The following is a 22,461-nucleotide window of genomic DNA, read 5'->3' on the forward strand; positions in this document are numbered from 1 at the left end:
GAGGGCAAGCTGTTTCCCTATAGACAAAAAATAAAATAAAAATAAATTGTGATGCAATTTTCTGCTGAAATATGCTGACATCTGCATGACGTTTGAAATATACTGTATATTCAAAGGATTATACAGGATTATTTTTAAAACCTCATTTAATCTGTTTCTTGTAGCTCGGTAAGCTCCCAATTTATTAGATAAATACTGCATATTTTGAGATTTTCATTGCAAATATTTGTGCTGTTATGAACAATTGTGCATTGTGCTTAACCTGTGCATTGTGAAAATAAAGTGCAACAGGTTCACTTCACCCTTTGCCATTGTACCCCAAGCTTGCCAGCGCCAACCCTTGTGTGTGAACGGAAAGAGGACTGAGGCCCCGTCAGAGGTGAAGTTGGCCAGAAATACAACCAAGTTCTCTTTCCCAATGAACTGACAAAACAACGACAAAAAACTAAAACGTCTCTTTTCTGTTGGTCCACTTAAAGAGCACTCCGTTCGGTTCTGTTTTTAATACTAGGTGCACCTCTCAGTTTCAACAGGCATGACGCCACTGTCCCCAGTTATTTAAATTGGTATATATACTACGTGAACAGCCCCTACACACTTCTACTGTACAGTGAGAGATCAGCAGCAAGCCCTGAGCATCGCATCTGCTGTTTCATCATTTCGACACCTAGTGCAGTAGATTACACCTTCACCTTCACCCTCTGATCTGCTGGGTCATCAGATCAACACAGTGGCAGAGAAGGCCTATAGTGCAGTACAAAGCATTACAAGCTCCGCCACCTTCTCTTTCTGCACGCGTGGTCATTTTGATTCCGGCTGTTGACATGATGTCACTTTTAAAAGGTTTTAAAAGGTGTAAAGGTTTACCAGAGGCAGAGAAATACACAGAGTGAATGTGACAGTACACTGTAAAATCCATATTGTTAATTTGATTTAACAAATATTAAGTAAAGTTATATTATAATATATAAGTATTCATGTTTGAATTTGACACATTCATACTATACTATAAATAAGTATTAATGTGCTAATTTAACAAACCCTTACGAGTCCATTTGGTTGCATTTGTACACCCCGTTACAATTCCCAGTTTTTCTCTTACAAAACCAAACAAGCTTTTTCTTGGTGGTATTTGATGTACAGTAGTTGCCATTTACCTTGTCTGGTCTGTCATGTGGTTTTGGATAACTTGAGAAAGATGCTGCAATTGTTGTGGGAAGGTTCTGCCACATAGATAACAGGTTATGTTAGAGAATGCATAAGTTATCTGCATTGATTTGTTTATGGAAACAGCATATTCATCTTACTTTTTTGTGTTGTGTTGGGTTACTGTACATTGCTATATGAAGATGTTCGGGACATCTTTCTGCATTTTCCTCCTGCTTTTCTCCTTGTCCTATCCCAGAGAGTATTGCATTACAATTGAGCAGGACACACAGACTGCATAATAGTTTTTAGAGAACACGCCAGGTGAATACACACTATCACAGTCCTTTTCTTTTTTGACGAGTGACATAAATATTTTAAAGAGAATATAAGGTACATTAAATAGTTTGCATTTCATCTATTCTATCTAAGACAGGACATGTCAACAAACTTCGATATTTTTCATCGGTTCACTAGTAGCATGTGCAATTGATCCGAAGGGCTATGCTGTTCATACTGTATGTCTGCTCCTGAAAAGCTAATTCACATTCCAACATGAATACAAATTGTACAAATGACATTGATTCACATGTTCCCTCCAAAACTATGCATTTCTTTTCAAACAGACCGTTCCTGGCATGGGCTTTTAAAACTTATTTTGCTCCTATATGACCTATGAGGCACTTGATGGGATTTATCTTTAAGTGCAGGACTCCAATATTGATGATTCATCATACTACTCTGTGCCATAAACATTGCAGACAAAGTCACAAAGAAGCGCTTCCATTTTGTTAGCCATTGCCAAACAATAAATAACACCAGTCACTCTGTGTAAAAGCATACACATATCTTCTTGTGCCATATGGGGTTGAATATGCAAACAAACGAGGACCTAAGCATATCATGCATTCATTCAACCGCCATCTATAAATGACTCATCCGCTCAGCGGACGTTGGTGTCAGATTCAGCTTTACAATTTTGGAGCTTCCATTGACTGTCACCATTGTATTCATTATCGCCTGTAATGGGGACGGGGAATTCATACTGCAAGATAGACCATGGATTCATAGTGTTAGTGTGCAATGTGAAGCGTACAAACTGAACTGAACATGTACGGAGGACATATTTTGGAAGTTTCTACGATTTTATGTTCAAAGTGTAGATTTTTTCAAGTAGCATGGTATGATTTGTTGATGAACAAATCCATTGGTTTGGGTTTTTCTTTTTTCTATTTGTTGGTTTCTCGTATTTTAATGGTTATGTATGATGTACAACCCACCACCTCAAGGTAGGTGACTCTTTCCGCTGAAGATGACATGACATGGAAACACAGTCAACTCATGAACTGCTGTGAACAAAAGGGAACGTTCTTCTTATTCATTTATCTTTTTATGTTTGGTTTATTTTGTTTGCACAAGTTGGAATGGCCTTAATTTTGCTTTACTTGCTTCTATTGTGTATTGGCACAAAGTGCACCTGTTTTAATTTGCAATTTTACGATATTCATAATCCCAGAGTGCACTTCAAAGCAGGATTTAAAAAAAGAATAAAGTTCAGCAAATCCTTTTTATTTTTCATTAATCTGAAAAACACTCAATATTTTGCATGAATATAAATACAATGGCAGATATTTTTGGCTTGAACAACAAAACGTGAAGCAATTTGAAGAAGAAGAAAAAAATAGAATGTACTGTTTCTGCTGTATCTGTATATATCTAAATATTTATTGAAATATGTCATAATACTAATTCTAATAACAATTAAAGGTTTTCTGAACAAAAAATAATCTCTACCTGTTTTTGAATATTGTCAAGGTTGTCAAAGTTGGAATCACTGCTTTCTGTTGCTTCATTCAAGGATCTGTGTAATCATAAGGAAAAACAAATATTAAAATTGTAAATAAATCCTTTCCATAGGTCGTATTCATTCTCTGGCTAAAGTGGCTATAAGCCGAGTCCCCTGAGAGGATATGTTAAACAGGCTTGCGTTGGTGGCAGTTCATTATATAGTAATTGCCTTTCTAGATCATGTAAATGGTACATGACTGTACACTATGTTACTAGTATAAGTCACTGGGAGCCTTGGATGGTGACCCCTTGATAGTTTTACATGTTTACATGCCTCAGCAAGTTGCAACACCAATCTTGCCTGATACGTGCGTGCGCATGAACATGCACATACATGCTGCTCAGTTTAGCTCTGCTCTAATGTTGTCCCTGTCAGTTAGAAACCTTGTATCTCCATATTTAAAAAAATATTTTATTTTATACTCTGTCATGAAAAGTATAGTGAAAATATGCAATATGGTCACACGCACAATGCGTTGTGATGTGATGAAAGTGTGTAGAATGTTATGATAATTCTGTTATTTTTGAAAAACACATTGACAAATTGTGAAATCTTTCGCCTATAATAACATGGCCAAAATAAGGATGCCAGGTGTTTAAGTCTGTCTGTGGGGTTTTTATAAACATTTAACCATTGAACTACTAACAAGAGCCTGTGACTAATATACTACACTGGATCCATTGGAACACAGGTTCTGGTTCTTTGAAAAGAACGCTATTGGACATACAAGGTTTCCACCCTACGGCAACAATACGTTCTGTTGTGAAGTTTCATTACTGCCACCAGTCCCCAGATTAAGGAGTTTGAGACTGAGGTAAAAGGTTCCTAATTGAGAGTAATGCAGTCACTGAGATGACTCCCCTAAGCAATCAGCTCTGCTCTTACTCCATTTCTCTAGGGAAATCCAATAAGGCTGATAGCCTTGTATACCAACCGTTTCTACCAATGATGATGATGATGATGATGGTGTTGGTGATGACGATGGTGGTGTAATGGGACCCCCAGCAATTTGCATTGAGTGCACTTGTGATATTCTCTTTTGATGTGGTGGTCAGAGTTCCAACTGTGCAAAACAAACAAAAACAAATCATGTGTTCGATCCTCATTCATTGTAGTGGAGTAAGTATGTCCTCAAAAGATTACTTATATTTCTCAGTACACATTTATCAGTGTGACCTTCACATCAAATTTCAAAACAATAAGGAGCAGCAGTTGAGGCTGGAGAACGCTGCTTCTGACGGTTATGGCTGGTTGCTTTAGTCAGCTCAGGCTATAGTGTCAATTATCTACCTCCTTCAGATCAAGAACATGGAATGAAACCACACTGTAATGTAATGGGTACCGTATGAAAATACTGCCTTCCTTACAGGTCCCAAATGCTCCAAAATCCTTAAAACTTCAGTCATGTAGAAAGAAGAAATCGATCTCACTATAGACTATACTTACTGGTCAGGGTGCGCGCACGCACACAAGCTTGTGCACGCACACACACACACACACACACACACACACACACACACACACACACACACACACACACACACACACACACACACACACACACACACACACACACACACACACACACACACAAACACACACACACACACACACACACACACCTCCAAAGAAGTCTGTGATGTGTGATATTTTGGGATGTGTGGTGTGGTGCATGAAAACCACAAATTGGACTGCAGTTCACTCATCCTGTGCCCTGACTCAGGTAATGCGCGCGCGCGCACACACACACACACACACACACACACACACACACGTCCTCGGGGTACATACTGAAGGACCAGTGGAACATGAAGTCTCAGACACAATCTTCTGTCCCACTGAGCAAGAGAAATGTGAGGAAACTAGTATTCTCCCTCGCCCAACTGATGCCAAGTACAGAGTGTGTCTGGGAACAAGTTGGTCTCCACCCTGCATTATGCCACTGCCATGTCGTTGCTGGTTGGCAGAAACCTTCTGCACATATCTGCATATATATATGTTTTCTTGTAAATGAATGCTCTTACTCCATCATACAAGAGTGTCGCACAAAAGTAGTGAAAATAGCAGATCGACAAGCACATTGTTGCATTGTGACGCATTGTCGTAGTTTTCACAATTAAAAAAAATATTTTTAAATTAATAGTAAAAAAAAAAAGGATAGGACATACTGTATGTGCTTTCTGCCCGACAGCAACGACATCCATTGAAAGCCATCTAGAGTACCGTTTCCCAAACAAACATAATTTTTTTACATACACTGGTAGATCTGCTATTTTCCCTAGTTTGGGTTCCGGGCAAACGTCTAATCTCTCTTTTGGGTCTCGAACTAACAGGTTTGGGAACCCCTGATCTAGACTCTAGACTAGAGCAGTGATTTTGGAGTGGGCCCTGATCCATAAAAGGATGATAAGAACCACTGCTCTAGAGAAAAAGCCCTTTGTGTATGCAATGTATGCATCTACCCTTCATCAGTTATCTTTATACTGTGGACACACACACACGCATGTACGCACGCACAGTCTGCGCGCGCGCACACACACACACACACACACACACACACACACACACACACACACACACACGCCTGTCAGGTATTTTGATTCAAGTTGCAATCCTTCTTTTGTTATCTCTGAAATGAATTCCAATTAGTGAAACGGTCATATCGTGTCAACCAGTGATAATTTACCTGCCATCCTTTAAAGAGTTCCATAATTTATTTGTCAGTGTTCTCCGTCAATCATCTGAAAGAGCTATAGTCTCTTCCCACATGGTGGATTGCTCTAGTCTAGAAAACGCTTCAGGTTAAGTGTGAAGTGTGTATCCAAGGCAGGGATCTGACTAATTTATACTTTGTAATATCATATCATATCATGTCATGTCGCTTTGCCAAAAAATAACTGATACCATGCGCGTGTCATGTTTTTCAGTTGAAAATCGATGTGGTCGTATAACAAAATGTAAATTAGGCTAAATTGGCATCCTCCCAATTCCCCCATTAAAGAATTCTCACTCTCCTTCAAACCAATTCAAACATCTAGCCAGCAGCTCAGCAATATCCGAACAAAATGTGCTCATTTTTGAGCCACCATCAGTATGGCACAGTGGACCAAAACGAAGAAATGTAAATGAGAGCAACATCAGAATAGCATTTTGATTAAGTGTGGTAGGTTTTGCTAGGTGCCATAGGCATAGCCGAGTGGTTAGCCTGCCTGGGGAGCCTGAGCCCCTGGTTGTCCCAGGTACGATTCCAGGCCAGGTCAGCAATGTGTCGATGTGTATCCCTGAGCAAGACTCTTAACCCCGAGTGCCGGAATGGCTGCGCAGTGCGCACTGTCACTGCTCCAACCTAGTTGCTATAGCATGGGTAAAAAGCAGAGGACTAACCTATGTGCATATATTCTATACTGTACATGTGACAAAAAACACTCCAAAGGAGTTCTATTATTATAATTAATACATATTATCTAGATTTCAAAGTGTTTACGATATATTTTTGTGAACCATCAGAGGAAAAAGATAATATATTTTCTATGATTAACAAAAGAGCCAGATGTCAAAAATGCTATGGTCCTTTGAGGTAAAAGTAGCTTTTAAAAAGGTGAACTATATGTGAAAAATCACTTGACTGTCAGTAGATACCATTTCTAGGGTCAAAATGTATCAATGTAATTACCATTAGCTGTATTTTGGTGTGTACATATTAAAATATAATACAATATCCTTCCATTTCATGAAGGGAAGGGCATATGAAAATTATTAAAAACAACATTGCAGTGTTTTGTTCTACCTCATGGGTGTCTGAAAAACTATATTTAAACTTTTAAGCATTTGTCCCCGTCTCCTGATATGAACCCGATGACGTCTTATGTCAAAACGTTTTTTAGTTTAATAAATACACAGCGGGGGGCATTCAAGATGGTGTTCTGATAATTTTTTGCATCTTCTTTGGTGTCACTCACTCCCTCCCACCTTTGAAATGAAAATTGGGCCCCTGGTTGTGTCCACTGTTGGAAAGTGAGTACATTTACTTAAGTACTGTACTTCAGTACAATTTTGAAGTATTTGTATTTTACTTGAGTATTTACAATTCCCAATACTACTCAATATTGTGCATTGTGAGCTTGTAGATCGGCCATTTTCAAAAGATTTTTTATACATTTTGAACTTGTGGAATGGGACATTAAGCATGAGTATTTTTTACTTTAGGTAATTTAAGTATATTTTGATGCAGATACTTTTGTACTTTTACTCCAGTAATTCCTAACCATTTCAATATTGCAGTATTCATACTTTTACCCAAGTAAAACATGTGAGTACTTACCACTGGTATCTTCTGTGTCCCTCACTCCCTCCCACCTGCCTTTAAGCCCCTGGTTGTCTGTGTTCTGGCCAGGAGGTCCATACGCCGCCAGGCTTGCTGCCAGCTGGAGCTGAACACACTGGGAGCCATGTTGGGCAGCAGGTGACAATCCGGAATACTAATATGAGTCGGGTGGTCACACCGGGGTGGATGTACTCGCACTGAATACTAATGACCTCTTTGACAATTGACACACACACATGCAAGCACATACTCACACACGTTTCGATTACTATACTGTACATGTGAGGACATAAAAAATTGAGTAGGCTACAGGAATTTTACAAATGCTCATTTTGCCATAGGCTACAGACAGTGTAAGCTCCCTGTAAGCATGCTAATAACTTATTCAATGAATAATCAACCACGATTCAACCAGTCATGTTAACACATTTTATATTTCTGTAGCGGACATACCTGAATTGGCCATGAAGATACTGGATTCTGTGAAATGTTCATGTAACGTACTTTAGCCTCAAAATATAGAACACATTGCACATATGCCCATAAATGGACTGGCCATTTACGATGTACTATTATAAACATTGTCCCAGCAATTGGTTAAGAGAGGAAGCCCATTTCATTTTAGACATTAATATTTGTTGGAATTCTCTCCCTCTCTCTCTCAATAAAATATCTTAAAACAATTAAAATCTATCCAGCTTAAATGAGAACTTTGTTCCTTTCAATTTATACAACTCTACTATTGGTGATAATTAACAAACATAGAAATATATTTTTATGAGAATAATCGTTTGGGATCATGCCATCACTATTTGCACAGGCTGTCAGGAATGCAACAATCACTGCAGCACAGCTTGCTGAACCTATAAAGGAAGCAACGCATTTTGCCAAGACAAATGAACAGCTGAAAGGCACTTCTTCACAACGCGACAGAATACTGTGGTGTAGTGCCAAGGATGAGAGGGTAGGAATCAATGCTAATCATTTAAATGGGACACACTTATATATCTTCCCGAGCACTCTGTGCATGACAACAAACATTCACCACAGAGCAAGTTGAAGAATGAGTGCTTTTGTTAAAACGGTAGAAGACTAATTTCCAGTGGCTCATTGCCCACATTTGTGATCAGAATACACATTACAATCCAATCCATACGTGCTGCGTTTACAATCCATTAATTTAAACGTACTTTGTATTTTGGAGTTGCATTCAACACTTTTAAAGGCAACTTCCAAAACATTTAGACGATATTTGTTAAATTAACAGTTGAACGTTTAAGAACAAGGATCAAGAGACAACATTTAAAACAATACATCACTTTTTTTTATTTAGTTCTCTCATCAGCGGGTGAGCTTGATATTATCTTACTTGCTTCTTTTACATGACAAATGACGAAGTGCATTGGTAGGAGAAGGCTAATGGGACTTTGATACATGCTCCGTAAAATGCATTCAGACATCCAAGATTCCACATATAAGCCGACATTACTCATAAAAACCACAACAGCTTCGCTTCTTGACCTGACAGAATAAAAAGATAGACAGATCGATCGCTAGATACAATGGTGGTAGCAATACACAGGATTGCCCAAGCAGTAAAAGTACACGTTCCTTTAAGAAACAGGGAGAGAACGCGAGAACCTAACGTCTGGGTTTTTAAATCCCCAATTCAAGTAGTATTTTTCTTACCCTTTATGTGTTTGCGTGTTTTTGAGTTTGTTTGTTTCTTAACAAATTCAAGTTCAGCATGGAAAATAGAAGAAAGACCCCAAAAGAATGGAAACAGAAAGAAATGTCCAGATTGTATGTGTGGGGGAGGGGGTGTGTGGAGGAAGAGGACAAGAGACAAGGAGGTGGAGTGACATTCTAGAATCCTGGGATTGGAAATGAAAAAGCAGTGGATAAGGCCTGATTTATACTTTGTTGCGTATCAATTATTTTCTTTTGATTAATCGAGAAGTGCGTTTTTTATATACATTTTTGTAATACTTTGTCGTACAGTGTCCCTCAAAGGCAGCGACAATAGCCCACCTACAAGCGCACAATGTGTTGCATTGCATTGTGAGGTTGTAGATCGGCTACTTTGCCATTTTGTACTCGATTAACTGTCGCACCCCTAGTTGCGGGCTAGTGTCACCACGCGTTGCGAGCTTGTATTTCCGATGCGCAACCAAGTATATATCATGCGTAGGGAGGAGGAGGGGGGGGGTGGGTGGGGCAGCCAACATCGTTACAGAGATGTCGAGTGGCTGGCGACTTCAGCAGGAGCTGGTGAGGACTTGGCGCTGGGGGAGGGCTCTCGACTACAACCTGGGCTCAATTACTAACAGAAATCCTTTCAGCATACTTATTCACAGGGTGTCTGCAGGAGGGCAGGGTGTGGAGGAACAAACAGGACATGCCCACAGCATCGCAGATGGTCAGAGTTCAACTCGTTTGTATCAACGTGGCTTCCTCCTAATTTCTAGACAATCTGGATACATGACGCATGATAATTCCACGTGTAAACATAATTCAACTAAACAATATTGTAGACAGATTTTGTCTAGATATCATTTCCACCCTCTTCCTCTAACCTGGCCCAATTTGCTCCCCACCATACCAGATAAAAGAAACCAGAAGTAATCGAATCCATTTCCAAAATAAGTCAGCTCAGATCGGAGAGCCTAGCCAAGCCCACAGACGGTGCCTCACTGACGGGGGCCAGAGTATCGACCCTCGCCGGGGCCTGCGCCCCGTCCAGAGCCGAAGCTTGGTTTCTGTGCCATGCCTCCACGGGTCGGTGGGCCCCGCGGTCCTCCCCCTATCCTCTCTCTGGGACCCCCAGGACCACCTGGACCCCTGGGCCGGATGTCCCTCCTGTCTCCCTCCCTGGCGGAACGAGTCTTCTTCTCCTCCACGTTGAGACGCACATCACCACGGAACTTGATTGGCTGGAGGAGCGAAGTGAGGAGACATGTGGTCATTGTGGTGAGGAGGACATAGAAACACCCAGAGACATGTGGTCATTGTGGTGAGGAGGACATAGAAACACACAGTTGAGGAGACATGTGGTCATTGTGGTGAGGAGGACATAGAAACACACAGAGCCCTAGGAGACATGTGGTCATTGTGGTGAGGAGGACATAGAAACACACAGAGCCCTAGCCTTTTCAATGTGTTGAGGTCTCAGTTCATACTAGTAGAGCAGAAACAGTTACTACAACATTGAGGAATTCTGCCTTTTTACCTCGCTTGTATACAGTATGACTGGTACATTTTTTGTCCCTTTCTACTGAACACTTGACTCTGCCCATCACTAAATTATTGCATTATATCTATCTCTCATCACAAATAATATTGAAATTCATGGGTAACATTACAATTGTTTATTTTGCAAATTTTCCAAAAGAAGATTCCATGCATTCATCAGTATTATTCTTACCCTGTTGTTGAGGATCTTCTGTACAGGTTCCGAGTCATCAAACACTACGAAGCCAAAGTTAGGCAGCTTCCCACCACTGTTGATCCTGAGCTCCAGGACTGTGCCGTACTCTGTAATGAAGGGGTTACACGTCACACGCAGGGCATGAACAAATATTTAAAAAGGTACAGTGAATGAAATTAAATCAATGGCTCTTTGTGACGTCCCAGGAAGCATAAGATAATTGAATGAGCATTTGTACAAATGTTCTGCTAAATATATTGTGGATTATTTTTTTAAAGATGCAAAAAGGATAGTACAGTTTTAAAGGTAATATTTGTAAGTAACGTTTTGTTAAAAGAAGTGTGTAATAATACCTCTAATTGCCCTAATCAATCCTGCCTATAGGTCTCCCTGTTACTTGACAAGACAACCAATCATTTGTAGGCCTATTTTGTTATGCCTGGTAGCTTTTCTCTCTCTGTGCTATCTGTTGGCTACCATTCAGCCGGGAGGCGAGGCATCACTCTGCATTCAGCACTCTGCATTCAGTGATATCATAAAGTATGACAAGAGTTGCAAAGTACTTGGCTGGAGAACAATATGGTTCGTAGATCAGTAGCCACTAGCCAGTAGGCTGCGTTTGATGACGGAGGTCAACTGTACACCACACGTCCACACCGCAGCGACCACTGCATCCAATCTCCAAATGGAATATACCTGTACCCTTTTTTTGCAGACCTACACTGATCTCATATATGGCCTGCATGTAATCCAAATGAAGGAAATTCATCACCACGACTGAGAACTTTGTTGACGAGTTTAGGTGATTTTAGCATCAGTGTCTTTATGTTCAGCACAAGGCAAATAAAGCAAATATGTATTGCTTACGTTCAAAGAACTCCTTGAGCTCAGCCTTGTCCACATCGTGAGGGACGTTTCCTACAAACAGTTGGTGGGCATCCGGGTACCTGATCACCCTTCGCACCTCAGCTTGTCCCTGCTCGCCTTCCCGCTCTGAAACAGAGATCATGGATATTCAACTGACCAACGCGGGTACATAGGCGGTACACCGCGTGGAGGAAATAAGCTCTTGGGACAGTAAAGTTAATTTTACCCTGCATGTGTTAAGCAGTGTGTGCTGCAGTGTGTACCTGGCCTGGGGCCCCTGTGTACAGTTGGAGGGCCTCCGGGTCTCTGTTGGTCTCTTGGTCTCTGGTCCCTCTGTGGTCTCTGTGCTGTTGACTGGGCCTCCGACTTCACCTCCACTCTGGCCTTAAATGACAAATCCTCACGTAAGATTTTTAGATAAACTTAATGCGACAGGCTCGCCAGTTGGAGACAGACGACAGCCAAGGTTTCTTGATCACAAAGTTATTTTTTGTTTAAAAGAAACCCATACGCTGCTTGCCACGATGCTATGGCACAAGATCTTAAGATCCTGCAACTGGGATGTGAATTCAAATGAGTTTTATGTGACGTGTAATGGCCCATTTATTTTATTTCAACTCAAAATTGCAACAACCTTTTCTGGAAATTGATAAATACAACACATTCTAGCTGAAACCACTGAGGACTTGCCACTACTTTGGGTATTCCAAATAAAGAATTTCAATCACTACTGAAGCTAAGGCTCCAAAGCCTCATCATTAGGCTTAATATTGTGATGGTTAGATGGACAACTCAGGCATTACAATATACAAATAAGCTTAAAACAAATAAGATGCTGAATAGAACAAATCTGATGTACTGTTGATCTAAACCAATCCTATTATACATTCTGTGTAGTGGTTCTCAACTGGTTTCAAAGTCCTGAAAATTGAGGAAGCAATATGTAAAATAAAATACCAACACTCTAATAAAGGTCACAGATCAAGTTGTTTAGTAGATTTGGTTTTGTACTGAGCTGGCTGTTGTCAACCTACCGGTGCTGTGACTTTGATGACATGAGGGGAGATTCCCGATACTGGGACCGCCCCGCTGGGAGGAAGGTTCTTACTGGTGACCGATGCCCATGAGAACGGCTGCAGGTGACAGGGGACAAGTCAGAACTGGACGCCACACACTAGTTATACATACAAAGCTCAACAAAATGGAAGTGTTTTGATGAGCTGAGCTCAAGCAAACAAAATAAACGAACTAATGCAAAACAGCCTTATACATAATCTATTTTTAAAAAAGCAGATTCTGTACATCAACTATGAAATCACATGGGTCCCCCATTAGATGGAAAGAGATCCTGTGTTTGTACCCGCATACAATCTGCATAAATGATTTCTAGACACAAACTGGATTTAAAACATATTAGCGTCAGACATTTATTAAATAAACTCATACCCTGTTTTCCTCTAGAGCAGCGGGGACGGGGTCAGGTGAGGCTGTGGGGGCGGGGTCTGCAGCGGGGGTGGGGGCAGGGCTCTTTGTGGGCTCCTCAGCTGTGTGTGACTCTGGTTCCAGCAGGGTGTCTGCCTTCAGCTCTATGGCAGCGGGCTCCGGCTCCTTCTCCACCTCAACCTCCGGCTCAGGGCTGGCCGCCACAACCACCTCCTCCTCCTCCTCTTCCTCCTCCTCCTCCTCTTCCTCCTCGCCTGGGGCAATTGGCTCTGAACTGCAGTGGACCAGGAGGACCAAAGATTAAGAGAGAACAGTCAAGTCTGCAACCATTATCAAAACTAATAACATGAAAGTTCGACAACCTGTTTTCTATTAAATGGTTCTTTTAAAGAAGGCAAATGGGGGACAAACTGGTAATACAATTAAGCAATATTACACGAGAGGGTGTGGGTTAACGTGATTATTGCCACGACAGTGATGCAGTCAGGAACGAGATGAAGTCGAGTTCCGCAAGCATCACTGTAGTGGCAATAATCACGTTAAACCACACCCTCAAGTGTAATATTGCTTAATTGTATTACCAGTTTGTAAGCGAGAGCTTTTATTGAGAGTTGTCGCCGCCTGTTCATCCTGTCTGGCGACTACAAAACAATACTACAACATGACGTAACCACATCATCCGGCCCCAGCCCGGATCATACGGACTTTTGAAACAGAGACCAGGCTTTCCTCCGAGGCGGTGGAAAGCCTGGTGAGGCGAGGTTACCAATACTCAGTAGTCGATGAATCCTGCTGTGATACATACCAGGGTGTCTGTTCATAGAAAGTTGCAGACTCATCCTGGGCCACCTCAGGAGAAGGCACCGTCTCCTCCAATTCCTCTACCTCGTCCTCAGACTCTGCAACACACCACCACAAGGGCATGGTTCAGTTACACAGGTTTACTCCCTGACTTTACCTTTTCAATATTAAATATTTCCAAACCAATATAGTAAGTATGAACCCTAGTGTTTTAATCACAGTAAATGGATCTCACCTTCCGGGGGTTCTGAGTCCGAATCTCCAAACACCTCATCTTGGTAACGGAACACATCATTATGAACATAGAACTTGTTTGCTACAGTGCCCTGCAGAGACAAAACACCAGAGTTGATTAGGATTATTAACATTGTAACCTCAACTACAGGAAAGTGATACTTCAGGAAAAGTAGTCCTTGGTGGAGAACAAGAAACGTTGAGGACCCCTTATATAAACCATTCGAACAATTTGAACATGTGCATACCAGTGAATGAAATGAGTGTCACACTGCATTATTAACATTAAAATGTGCAGATTTATCCTAATATAAATCAAAACCATCTAAGCATATATATCACTTGCTGCTTAGCAGAAATAGAAATAGAAAATATTTTAAAATATGTTTTTGTGAACGTAAAAATCTAAGCTTCCTTACTCGGATTTTGGGAGGTGTAGTTTCAGACTACCGGTATATAGAATTCAGAGATTGTGGAAAAGTTGTCGGACTACGCGATAGTTGCTCTGGATTACAATGTGGCCATAATGTCTAGAACAATACTCATAATGTCTATGAGTATTGTGCTTTTGACAACCACCCACCTCAGGTGCCAGCACGAAGGTTTGCATGAACTTCCTCATAGGCTGCATGTTGTTGGAAAGCTCTCCCATCACCTGCACCACCACGCCCTCGTTTAGTGTAGCATGGGCATCCACGTGCCTGATCTTGGTGTGGCACTCTCGGAAACTCAGGGCCATCACCTTCTTATGGATCTCCTGGAACGGAAGAGGAGGGCAAGAAATCAAATCACTTGCTCACCAACTTAATGTGGTGAGCAAGTGACTCCAAATTTGGTTAAGCTTTTCAGTCTCATCAGCTATTGCTATAACTATTTAAAAATAATAATAATGAATCAGAATTTGAAGGTTTTCAGAAACCTTAGGTCAGGCCCTAGAAGGTGTTCCCAGATTCGGCCTCAAGCATCACTGGGTTAATATATCATAAGTCTTTTATATCATAAAATGTAAGTTAAATATTTCAAAAAGTATCAATGTGAAAACACCCACATGCAGACACAAAGACCAACCCTCTAGTGACAGCTAGCCTCCTGCAGAACCACACAATAAACTCAAAAGAGCAGCAGAGAATATTACACAAAATTCCACAAGTGAATAAACTCTGTGATAGTGTCACAAACTAAGGACAAGATAGTGAAATATGGTGTTTGTTATCTAATGTATTGGGTGATGATTTACTGGCTGGCCAAATTCAGGTCTGATGGCAATACCAATGTGCTGTTATGGCATGCGATGCAGCATTCTCTTTATGTATGAACCCTGTGTTGGGTATGTGGGGAGCTTAAACATTGTTCAACTCTATATGTAGCTTAGTTTATCTACTGTTTGTGTGAATTGGGACTCACAGATTGTCCGTAGACAGGCTCCACAGGTTTGCCATGATTGTCCAGGCCTCCGTGCACATAGGATGAGTTCTTGCCATAAAACCTACAAAAAGAAACAAGGTTCATAGAGTCCAGTGGTCAGCACTTAAACAAAAGTAACAAAATTGTTGTTCCTTTTTTCCCATAGCTTTGTTTGATTGGCTCAGCAACAGAGCATACGAGCGGAGTGGACTGGGAGCGGTGCGGGACCATTTTGAATTGAGCGTGGAACGAAATGTGTCAGAGCGGCTTGGAGCGGAGGACCGTCCTCTGCTCCAGGCCGCTCCAGTCAGGGCTGCGCACCACATGTTTGAGCATGCCCCAGTCGCATGGATTGTATATATATATTTTGACAACATGAGCGAATACTATAACGAACGTGACAACAGCCCCCTGGAGCAAGGAGCTGCATTTTTCCCCACTACGCTCGTATGCCCTGCTCAGCAGCAGAGGTGTTGTGTTTCTGTTTCAAACCAGCTGTCAAGCCAATCAAACAACGCTATGGAAAAAATGTATGGCACCTACTGAAAACGTGTTACTACAGTTATGCAGTGCCAAAATTGACTTGTATACACACTTGTTTTGTCTCCTGCCATTCATGGTGTACAAGCGAGGGAGTAATATAAATATGTTATGCATTGAGAAGCAGGCAGACAATTTAACCACTTAAAACCCCTTAGTGAAACGGACCCGAGTTGCTCTTCAGCTTGTGTGCTTTTATCTTTAGTTTTTTATTTTACCTCTACACCAAATCTCTTCGCCGAAAATAACCGATCTACAAGCTCACAATGCATCAATACCCCCACCCACCCATATAGGGATACTGGGGTTCAAGTGGTTAAAAGCACTGCTTCACATTATGATCTTACCTGTGCAGGTAGTCAGGGGCCTGGTTGAGTAGTGTGTAATACTGTCGGACAAACTCCCGCCCGACCAGCTGGGCACTTGGCTTCTCCATCACCATTTCTTTGGTCAGCTGGAAAAAATCTGCCAACAAGGGACAAACTAGGTCAGCCGGGAGTGTATATAAAAGTCTCTATTCTGGTACTCATACATCACTCTTGCAATCATCTCTCGATAAGAGTCTCCGCTAAATAACCAAAATGTGGGCTAAATTTAACACTATCCAAATATTTGTACGTGTTGCAGTTGGTTATGATTCAACACCCATTTTAGGTAACCAGTCACTGCTTGGAAAGTATTTTCCATTATGAAATTAATGGATATTGAAATAGACAATAGTGATTTTGGACTAAATGCACCAGCCTGTATTTGGTATTGGCAAAGTAAATTCATGTTTAAGTGTCTTTTGGTCCAATCCAAAACTTGAATCAGTTCCAGAAATGTAATCTGCTTTTCTCCACTGTGCTCACTGCTACTGAGCTGGACATCTGATGATGACACACGAAAGAAGAAGAAGACTGCTCAGGGCCAGGGCATCATGTACTTTGTTATATAAAGTATTAAACATCGCTCATTATGTCCATACTCCTTTTCAATCAATTTCTAAAGGGCCAATGGTGTCAAAAGACGGCGGGATTGTGTGTCGTTTAATAATAATGCGATTTAACTTTCAGACTTGTTTCATGTCCATCTGCTCAACTAGTTTTTCCTTATCTCAAGGTAAACATTGTGTCTCAGTAGGAAAAGGGTGTGCTGTGTTGCCTGTGTATATGACATGCACCCCCCCCCCCATGTCAATTTGACTCAAAGGAGTCTTGCCTTTTGATCACACAGAAAAACAACATATAGCAAGTCGTCACAATCAAAAGCAATAAAGTAGATCTAACAACTCACAAGCTGCTGTCAAAATACATGCAACACATTGTAATACAGTACAAACACACTACCATAATGTCGGAGTCACCTACAGAATGCTCCACAACCCAGTTCTATGCAGCACTGATTCTTAATCTTAACTAAGCCTGGTGCTAGGCTCGTTTAACACGAGCATTGATTAATAATGGTAATCATGTTATCATATTGGTTATTACTAATGCGATACAAGATGAATTTAGTGCAATTAGTAAGTAAATGTGTTGCCTTTGGAATAGGTTTCTGTTGTGAGCTTTGAGCTACTTTTAACAGCATTCTTTTTAGCATTCCTCAAAATGACATACCAGTTCAGTTGGGCAGTGGGCATCTCATACAAAAGGAAAAGACTTACTTCACAGATACTGTGAAATAGTGTAGTAGTGCATGTTAACAAGTATGATGATATTTCAACAATCTTAAATATCAGACTAATATGAGTCCAGTGAGTTAGTTAATAATCAACTATGTTCTTATGTTGAGCACAACCTTAACTAACATCCACTTTCTGAAGAACATCCACCCCAAAAGAATGTGGTTACGGGAACAGCCTAGAAATCTATTTAACTGCTGACATTTTTACAAACTACAGCACTACTTCAACATCATGAGATGCCTTGTTCTGGCCATGGGTGATACGGTCAAGTCAACCTACAAATATATGCATTATCGTCTAAACAAATATTGACACAGTTACTGCAAAGCTACAATATACACGTATCACAAACCGTTTCACAAATCAATGTATATGGTGGTATGATTACAACACACATGAATGGCAATATATAACTGCACTTGGAGAGAAAAGCACATTTGATAAAGCCTTTAACATTTCATAAACGTTAGGATGACACATGTCCCAACAATCTCAATGCACCTTGTCTTACAAACCTTAGTTTAGAATGGTGCAACCAAACTGCACTTTTACAATAAATAGGAGGACCCTTGGGCTGCCTGCAGTAATGTCTTACCTCTATTGTTAAGTGACAAAATTGTCCACTTTTTTAAACTACAATTCATAACACTACCGAATACATATTACAATTACGAACGATAATGACATGAAACAGAACATCACCCACTGCCCAGGCAGCCCATCCATAGAAAACTATTCAGAAAATAATCACATCTCAGTACGGGACCCGTAGTGCCAGGCAACAGGACCTTTTAGGCCAGTTAATGGACTATTTAACCACACCTGTTCACACCACTTTGCATGGCCATCTGCTGCATTGGCACACTTAGCAACCAACAATACACAACAAGCTTGATCCCCACCTGCCTACCTACCTAACAACCACCACCATGATAATAAGACACCGACTCATTTTGGAATAGATCAGTTAATTTGGCGAGGGAACCTACCAAGCCGACGAGAACGCGAGCATGTTGAAAATAAATCTCCTTCTCAACTATACGCTGACAACTGAACAACTAACCGTTTTGGGATTAGTTCCTTTTAATAGACATTTCAACTAAAGGCAGATGAGGCAACTTGTAATCCAGCACGCAGCCATGTCAGGAATGGATGAGGCCAAAAGGAAAAGCATGCAGGGCAGCCATGGAGACAAAAGGCCACGCCGTGCCCACCACACTATACCAGAGACCACTGATCACCAGGCATCCTACAAAATGACAACTTTTAAGCCCGTGTGCACGTCAATATGACTGGCTCACATAGAAGCCCAAGTGGCTATCTCGCTGGCTAACGTTTTAGCTAGGTGCTGCAGCTGGAATGAATGGACGGCCCAAACTAGGACACCCAGATCCAGCACGTGTCCCATGCAGTCACACACACAGCCCTCCAATACAGCTATAGCTAGCAGGCTAGATAGCTGCTCTGGCTAATGTTAGCGACACATCAACGCAGTTATCAAGCATACTAGGTTAACAAATGGTTAGATAAATGGTGGGGGAGACTAATCTTACATAATAAACACATTATTACTACAATGCAATCTACCGGGATGTAATCTAAAAGGCGGCATAGACAAGCCCCACTGACTGAACGAGCATCAACAGCCAGGATGGTTCACTTCGATGCACGAGCCTTTTGCCCCGCAAAAAAAACCCAACAACTGAACGTTTTATATGTATTTCAAAGTGTCCACGCGCATGGAAAAGGTGTCATTTCGTCGAATGAAAGACTGGTGTAATAAAGTAACCAAGTGCATGTACGAGGACATACAGTACGAGTGGTATAGTTGGACGCCCCTGCCGGCCGGGGCCCTGCTTAATAGACTGATGAACAATGTGGACATAAAAGCATGAAGCAATGTACCTGTAACGGTAACTTATATGTTCACATTAATAAACATGCAATGCATCGCGTAATTACATTTTACTTCACCCAAAACATCTCTTTTTTCGCTCCACGACGAAGGACCCAGTTAACTGAGACATATATTCATTTAAATACGTCCAGAGAGCCAATAAACGGTGTCTGTTCACTCACCAGAGGGTCAGATAATCACAAAAATGACGTCTTTTTTGTTAACGGATTAGTGATTTCTTTTGAATCACCTTCCCGGCTCACTCAGTCCGCTCCAGTCAGGCGGTGGGGTCGACTAGCGGCTTCACATTCACACAACGTGCTGCTTGCTTGCCGGTCTACTCGCGCACCATCAGTGTTGCCAGATTGAGAGAAATAAGCAGCCAGGGCTATGCAAATAAGCCTAAAAGAAGTTATGGATGCCAGCAAAAGGAAAACTACCTGACACATTGGAAAGAAGCAACACAAAAGCAGAGTAAACTAGAATGCTATCTGGTCCTAAACAGAGAATACACAGTGGCAGAATACCTGAGCACCGTGACCGACCCAAAACAAAGAAAAATCTTAACTAGGTACACTGGTACAGACTCAGTGAGCACAGACTCGCAATCGAGAAAGGCCGTCATAGGCAGACCTGTATCCCGAGAGAAGACAGACACCCACTGCACACAAACTGAAGTGGAAACCGAGCTACACTTCCTAACCATCTGTCCATTGTACCAAGACATCAGAGACACATACTTCCCACAGATTACAACCACACACAGAGATTTTGAAAACACGACCAATGACAAAAACTCCCATATCTGCTGGGCGAAGTACAACAATGTGCAAACACAGCAGCAAGATTTGTGAGTTGCTGTGATAGGAGAAGGATATTAAATGGAACACAACCACCCTAAAGACTCATTCCCTACCTGGACTAGCCTGATTGTCAAACTCTGAGCATCTAGCTCGTGTGCTCAGTCGAGTGTGCGGGGTCTATGGGCTGGAAACCAGGATATACCTGGACTGCACAAACCACCTGCTGAGAGATTTGGAGACTGATCCTCATCCCAGCCGCCGTACACTCGGCTGCAAACCGGTCCAGTGAGAGCTGAAGGTCTTGGACCGATGGGTCCATCAGGACCACAAAGTCAAAGTCAAAGTCGTACAATTAGTCACACACGTTTGTTCTTCGCATTTGACCTATCTCTTGGAGCGGTGAGCCGCAGCGTGCGCCCTGCTTGGGAATCATTAGTTGATTTGACCCATTGATGCTGAGTGCCATGCAGGGAGGCACGCAGGATGCAGGATTGGGTCCCATTTTTACAGTCTTTGGTATGACACTGCAAAAAGCAGTGATGCATGCAGGTTTAGGGTTTTAGCAGTTTTTGTATTGACCTGTACCTTCCTTGAACTGTAGCCATTCTGCAACCTGTTAATACAATTTTCAATAAATAAATCAATCAATCAATCAATCAATCAATCAATCAATCAATCAATCAATCAATCAATCAATCAATCAAGCAAGCAAGCAAGCAAGCAAGCAAGCAAGCAAGCAAGCAATCAAGCAAGCAACTTTACATTAAAAGAAGCCCAATGTCGCTTATAATGAGCAGACATGGCAACACTGCACACCATGGGAACCATGATGGGAACAACCGAACTTGGATCCCACCCCACCAACAGCCAGCCAATCATCACATCTGAACAAAAAAAAAACACCCGCCAATGAACTGCGCTCACATGCAATTGTCCCGCCCCTTTTCCCGACCGCTCTCTAGTCTCTACCGTGTTTGTAATACGTCGTACGACGGCGTTGCGCGGCTTAAATAGCAGATCTACGAGCTCACACCATGTATCTCACGCGACGCGTTGTGAGCTTGTAGATCTGCTATGTTTTGGGGGGGTTCAAGGCGCTATCGTACGACTGAGAATAAATTAAGTCAAATAATCATAGCAAATAAATAACGCATACCAAGAGAACGTGGCGTCACACCATGATTGATTGATGGATACCTTTATTAACAGTTTGAATAAGCACAGGAAAGTATAGTTCAAACTAGTGTTCAATGCAAGGTCTGCTATTAGAGGATTAAAAAAGGCCAAGAAAGCTTATGCTTGTTTCCATTGGGGTCCTCCATTTTTCACAAGATGGCGCCACCTGTCCATTAAAACTCAATGGAGGGGGTGGGGGGGGGTCGCTTGATATGACTTATATATTGTTCATTGGACAACATTAGCAACTAGGCCTACTTACACCTGTTAGATTAAATCATCATCGACATTTTAACTATGACATGTTCTGAAATCCCAAATGATCCCAAAACGTCGCTTAAATAATTGCAATGAATTAATTAATTGTGTTTTGGCTATACCTGGGCTATACTGTTGTGTGTTTTTGGAACATTATGAATACAATTTACATTTCTGTTTGACTTTGGGCTTCATAAACAAAAGGTAAATTTAAAGGTGTATACATGCAGGGCAGCTATGACAAATTAACATCATTTTACATAATTTAATATTATGGACCTTTTCAACATGAAAATGATTATGACAATTATGCAAAACATAATTGTGATCTAAAACAATTATGATTTAGGCGATTGTAATAGCCTAATAGTGGCAGGCCTGTTATGAACTCAAGAGTGTGATGGAAGCTGGATGTGGACATGTGGTAGGCCTATAACAGCAATGATACTAGGCAGCTAGGCTACTTGGCCTAATAATAGCAATAGACATAAAAGTGTGTGTTGTGTGATAATGATAATGTCCATGCATCGGTCGTATGGTCGTCACAGCAGATCTGTGACGACTGATCAGATCTGTGTGAAAAAAAATCTTTTTCTGCATCTGCCTCAGTCACTCCAACCACATGC

At 41.4% G+C, this 22,461-nt stretch overlaps 1 protein-coding gene across 1 annotated transcript; it reads right to left on the reverse strand.

The window, feature by feature from the left end:
• Nucleotides 1-8,620: 8,620 nt before the first annotated feature.
• On the reverse strand, nt 8,621-19,928 carry g3bp1 (GTPase activating protein (SH3 domain) binding protein 1). The gene is made up of 12 exons (XM_080774038.1): nt 19,781-19,928; nt 16,383-16,500; nt 15,496-15,577; nt 14,675-14,848; nt 14,093-14,183; nt 13,862-13,955; nt 13,060-13,330; nt 12,648-12,746; nt 11,877-11,997; nt 11,614-11,739; nt 10,744-10,853; nt 8,621-10,252 (listed from the first exon to the last, which is right to left on the reverse strand). The coding sequence occupies exons 2-12, from the start codon at nt 16,475-16,477 to the stop codon at nt 10,010-10,012; spliced, it is 1,506 nt and encodes a 501-aa protein (XP_080630164.1). The 5' UTR covers nt 16,478-16,500; nt 19,781-19,928; the 3' UTR covers nt 8,621-10,009.
• Between the last annotated feature and the right edge of the window lie 2,533 nt (nt 19,929-22,461).

Source organism: Protomyctophum bolini (genome assembly GCF_963924005.1).
Source record: "Protomyctophum bolini genome assembly, chromosome: 10".
In the NCBI taxonomy this organism is placed as follows: domain Eukaryota; kingdom Metazoa; phylum Chordata; class Actinopteri; order Myctophiformes; family Myctophidae; genus Protomyctophum; species Protomyctophum bolini.

Excerpts from the sequence above, each read along its gene's own strand:
- g3bp1 (XM_080774038.1), bottom strand. The coding sequence starts at position 16,477 with ATGGTGATGGAGAAGCCAAGTGCCCAGCTGGTCGGGCGGGAGTTTGTC. Across the intron at positions 14,849-15,495 it reads AGCCTGTCTACGGACAATCT|GAGATCCATAAGAAGGTGAT; the intron begins GTGAGTCCCAAT and ends CTTCCGTTCCAG. Across the intron at positions 10,854-11,613 it reads GCTCAAGGAGTTCTTTGAAC|AGTACGGCACAGTCCTGGAG; the intron begins GTAAGCAATACA and ends CCTTCATTACAG.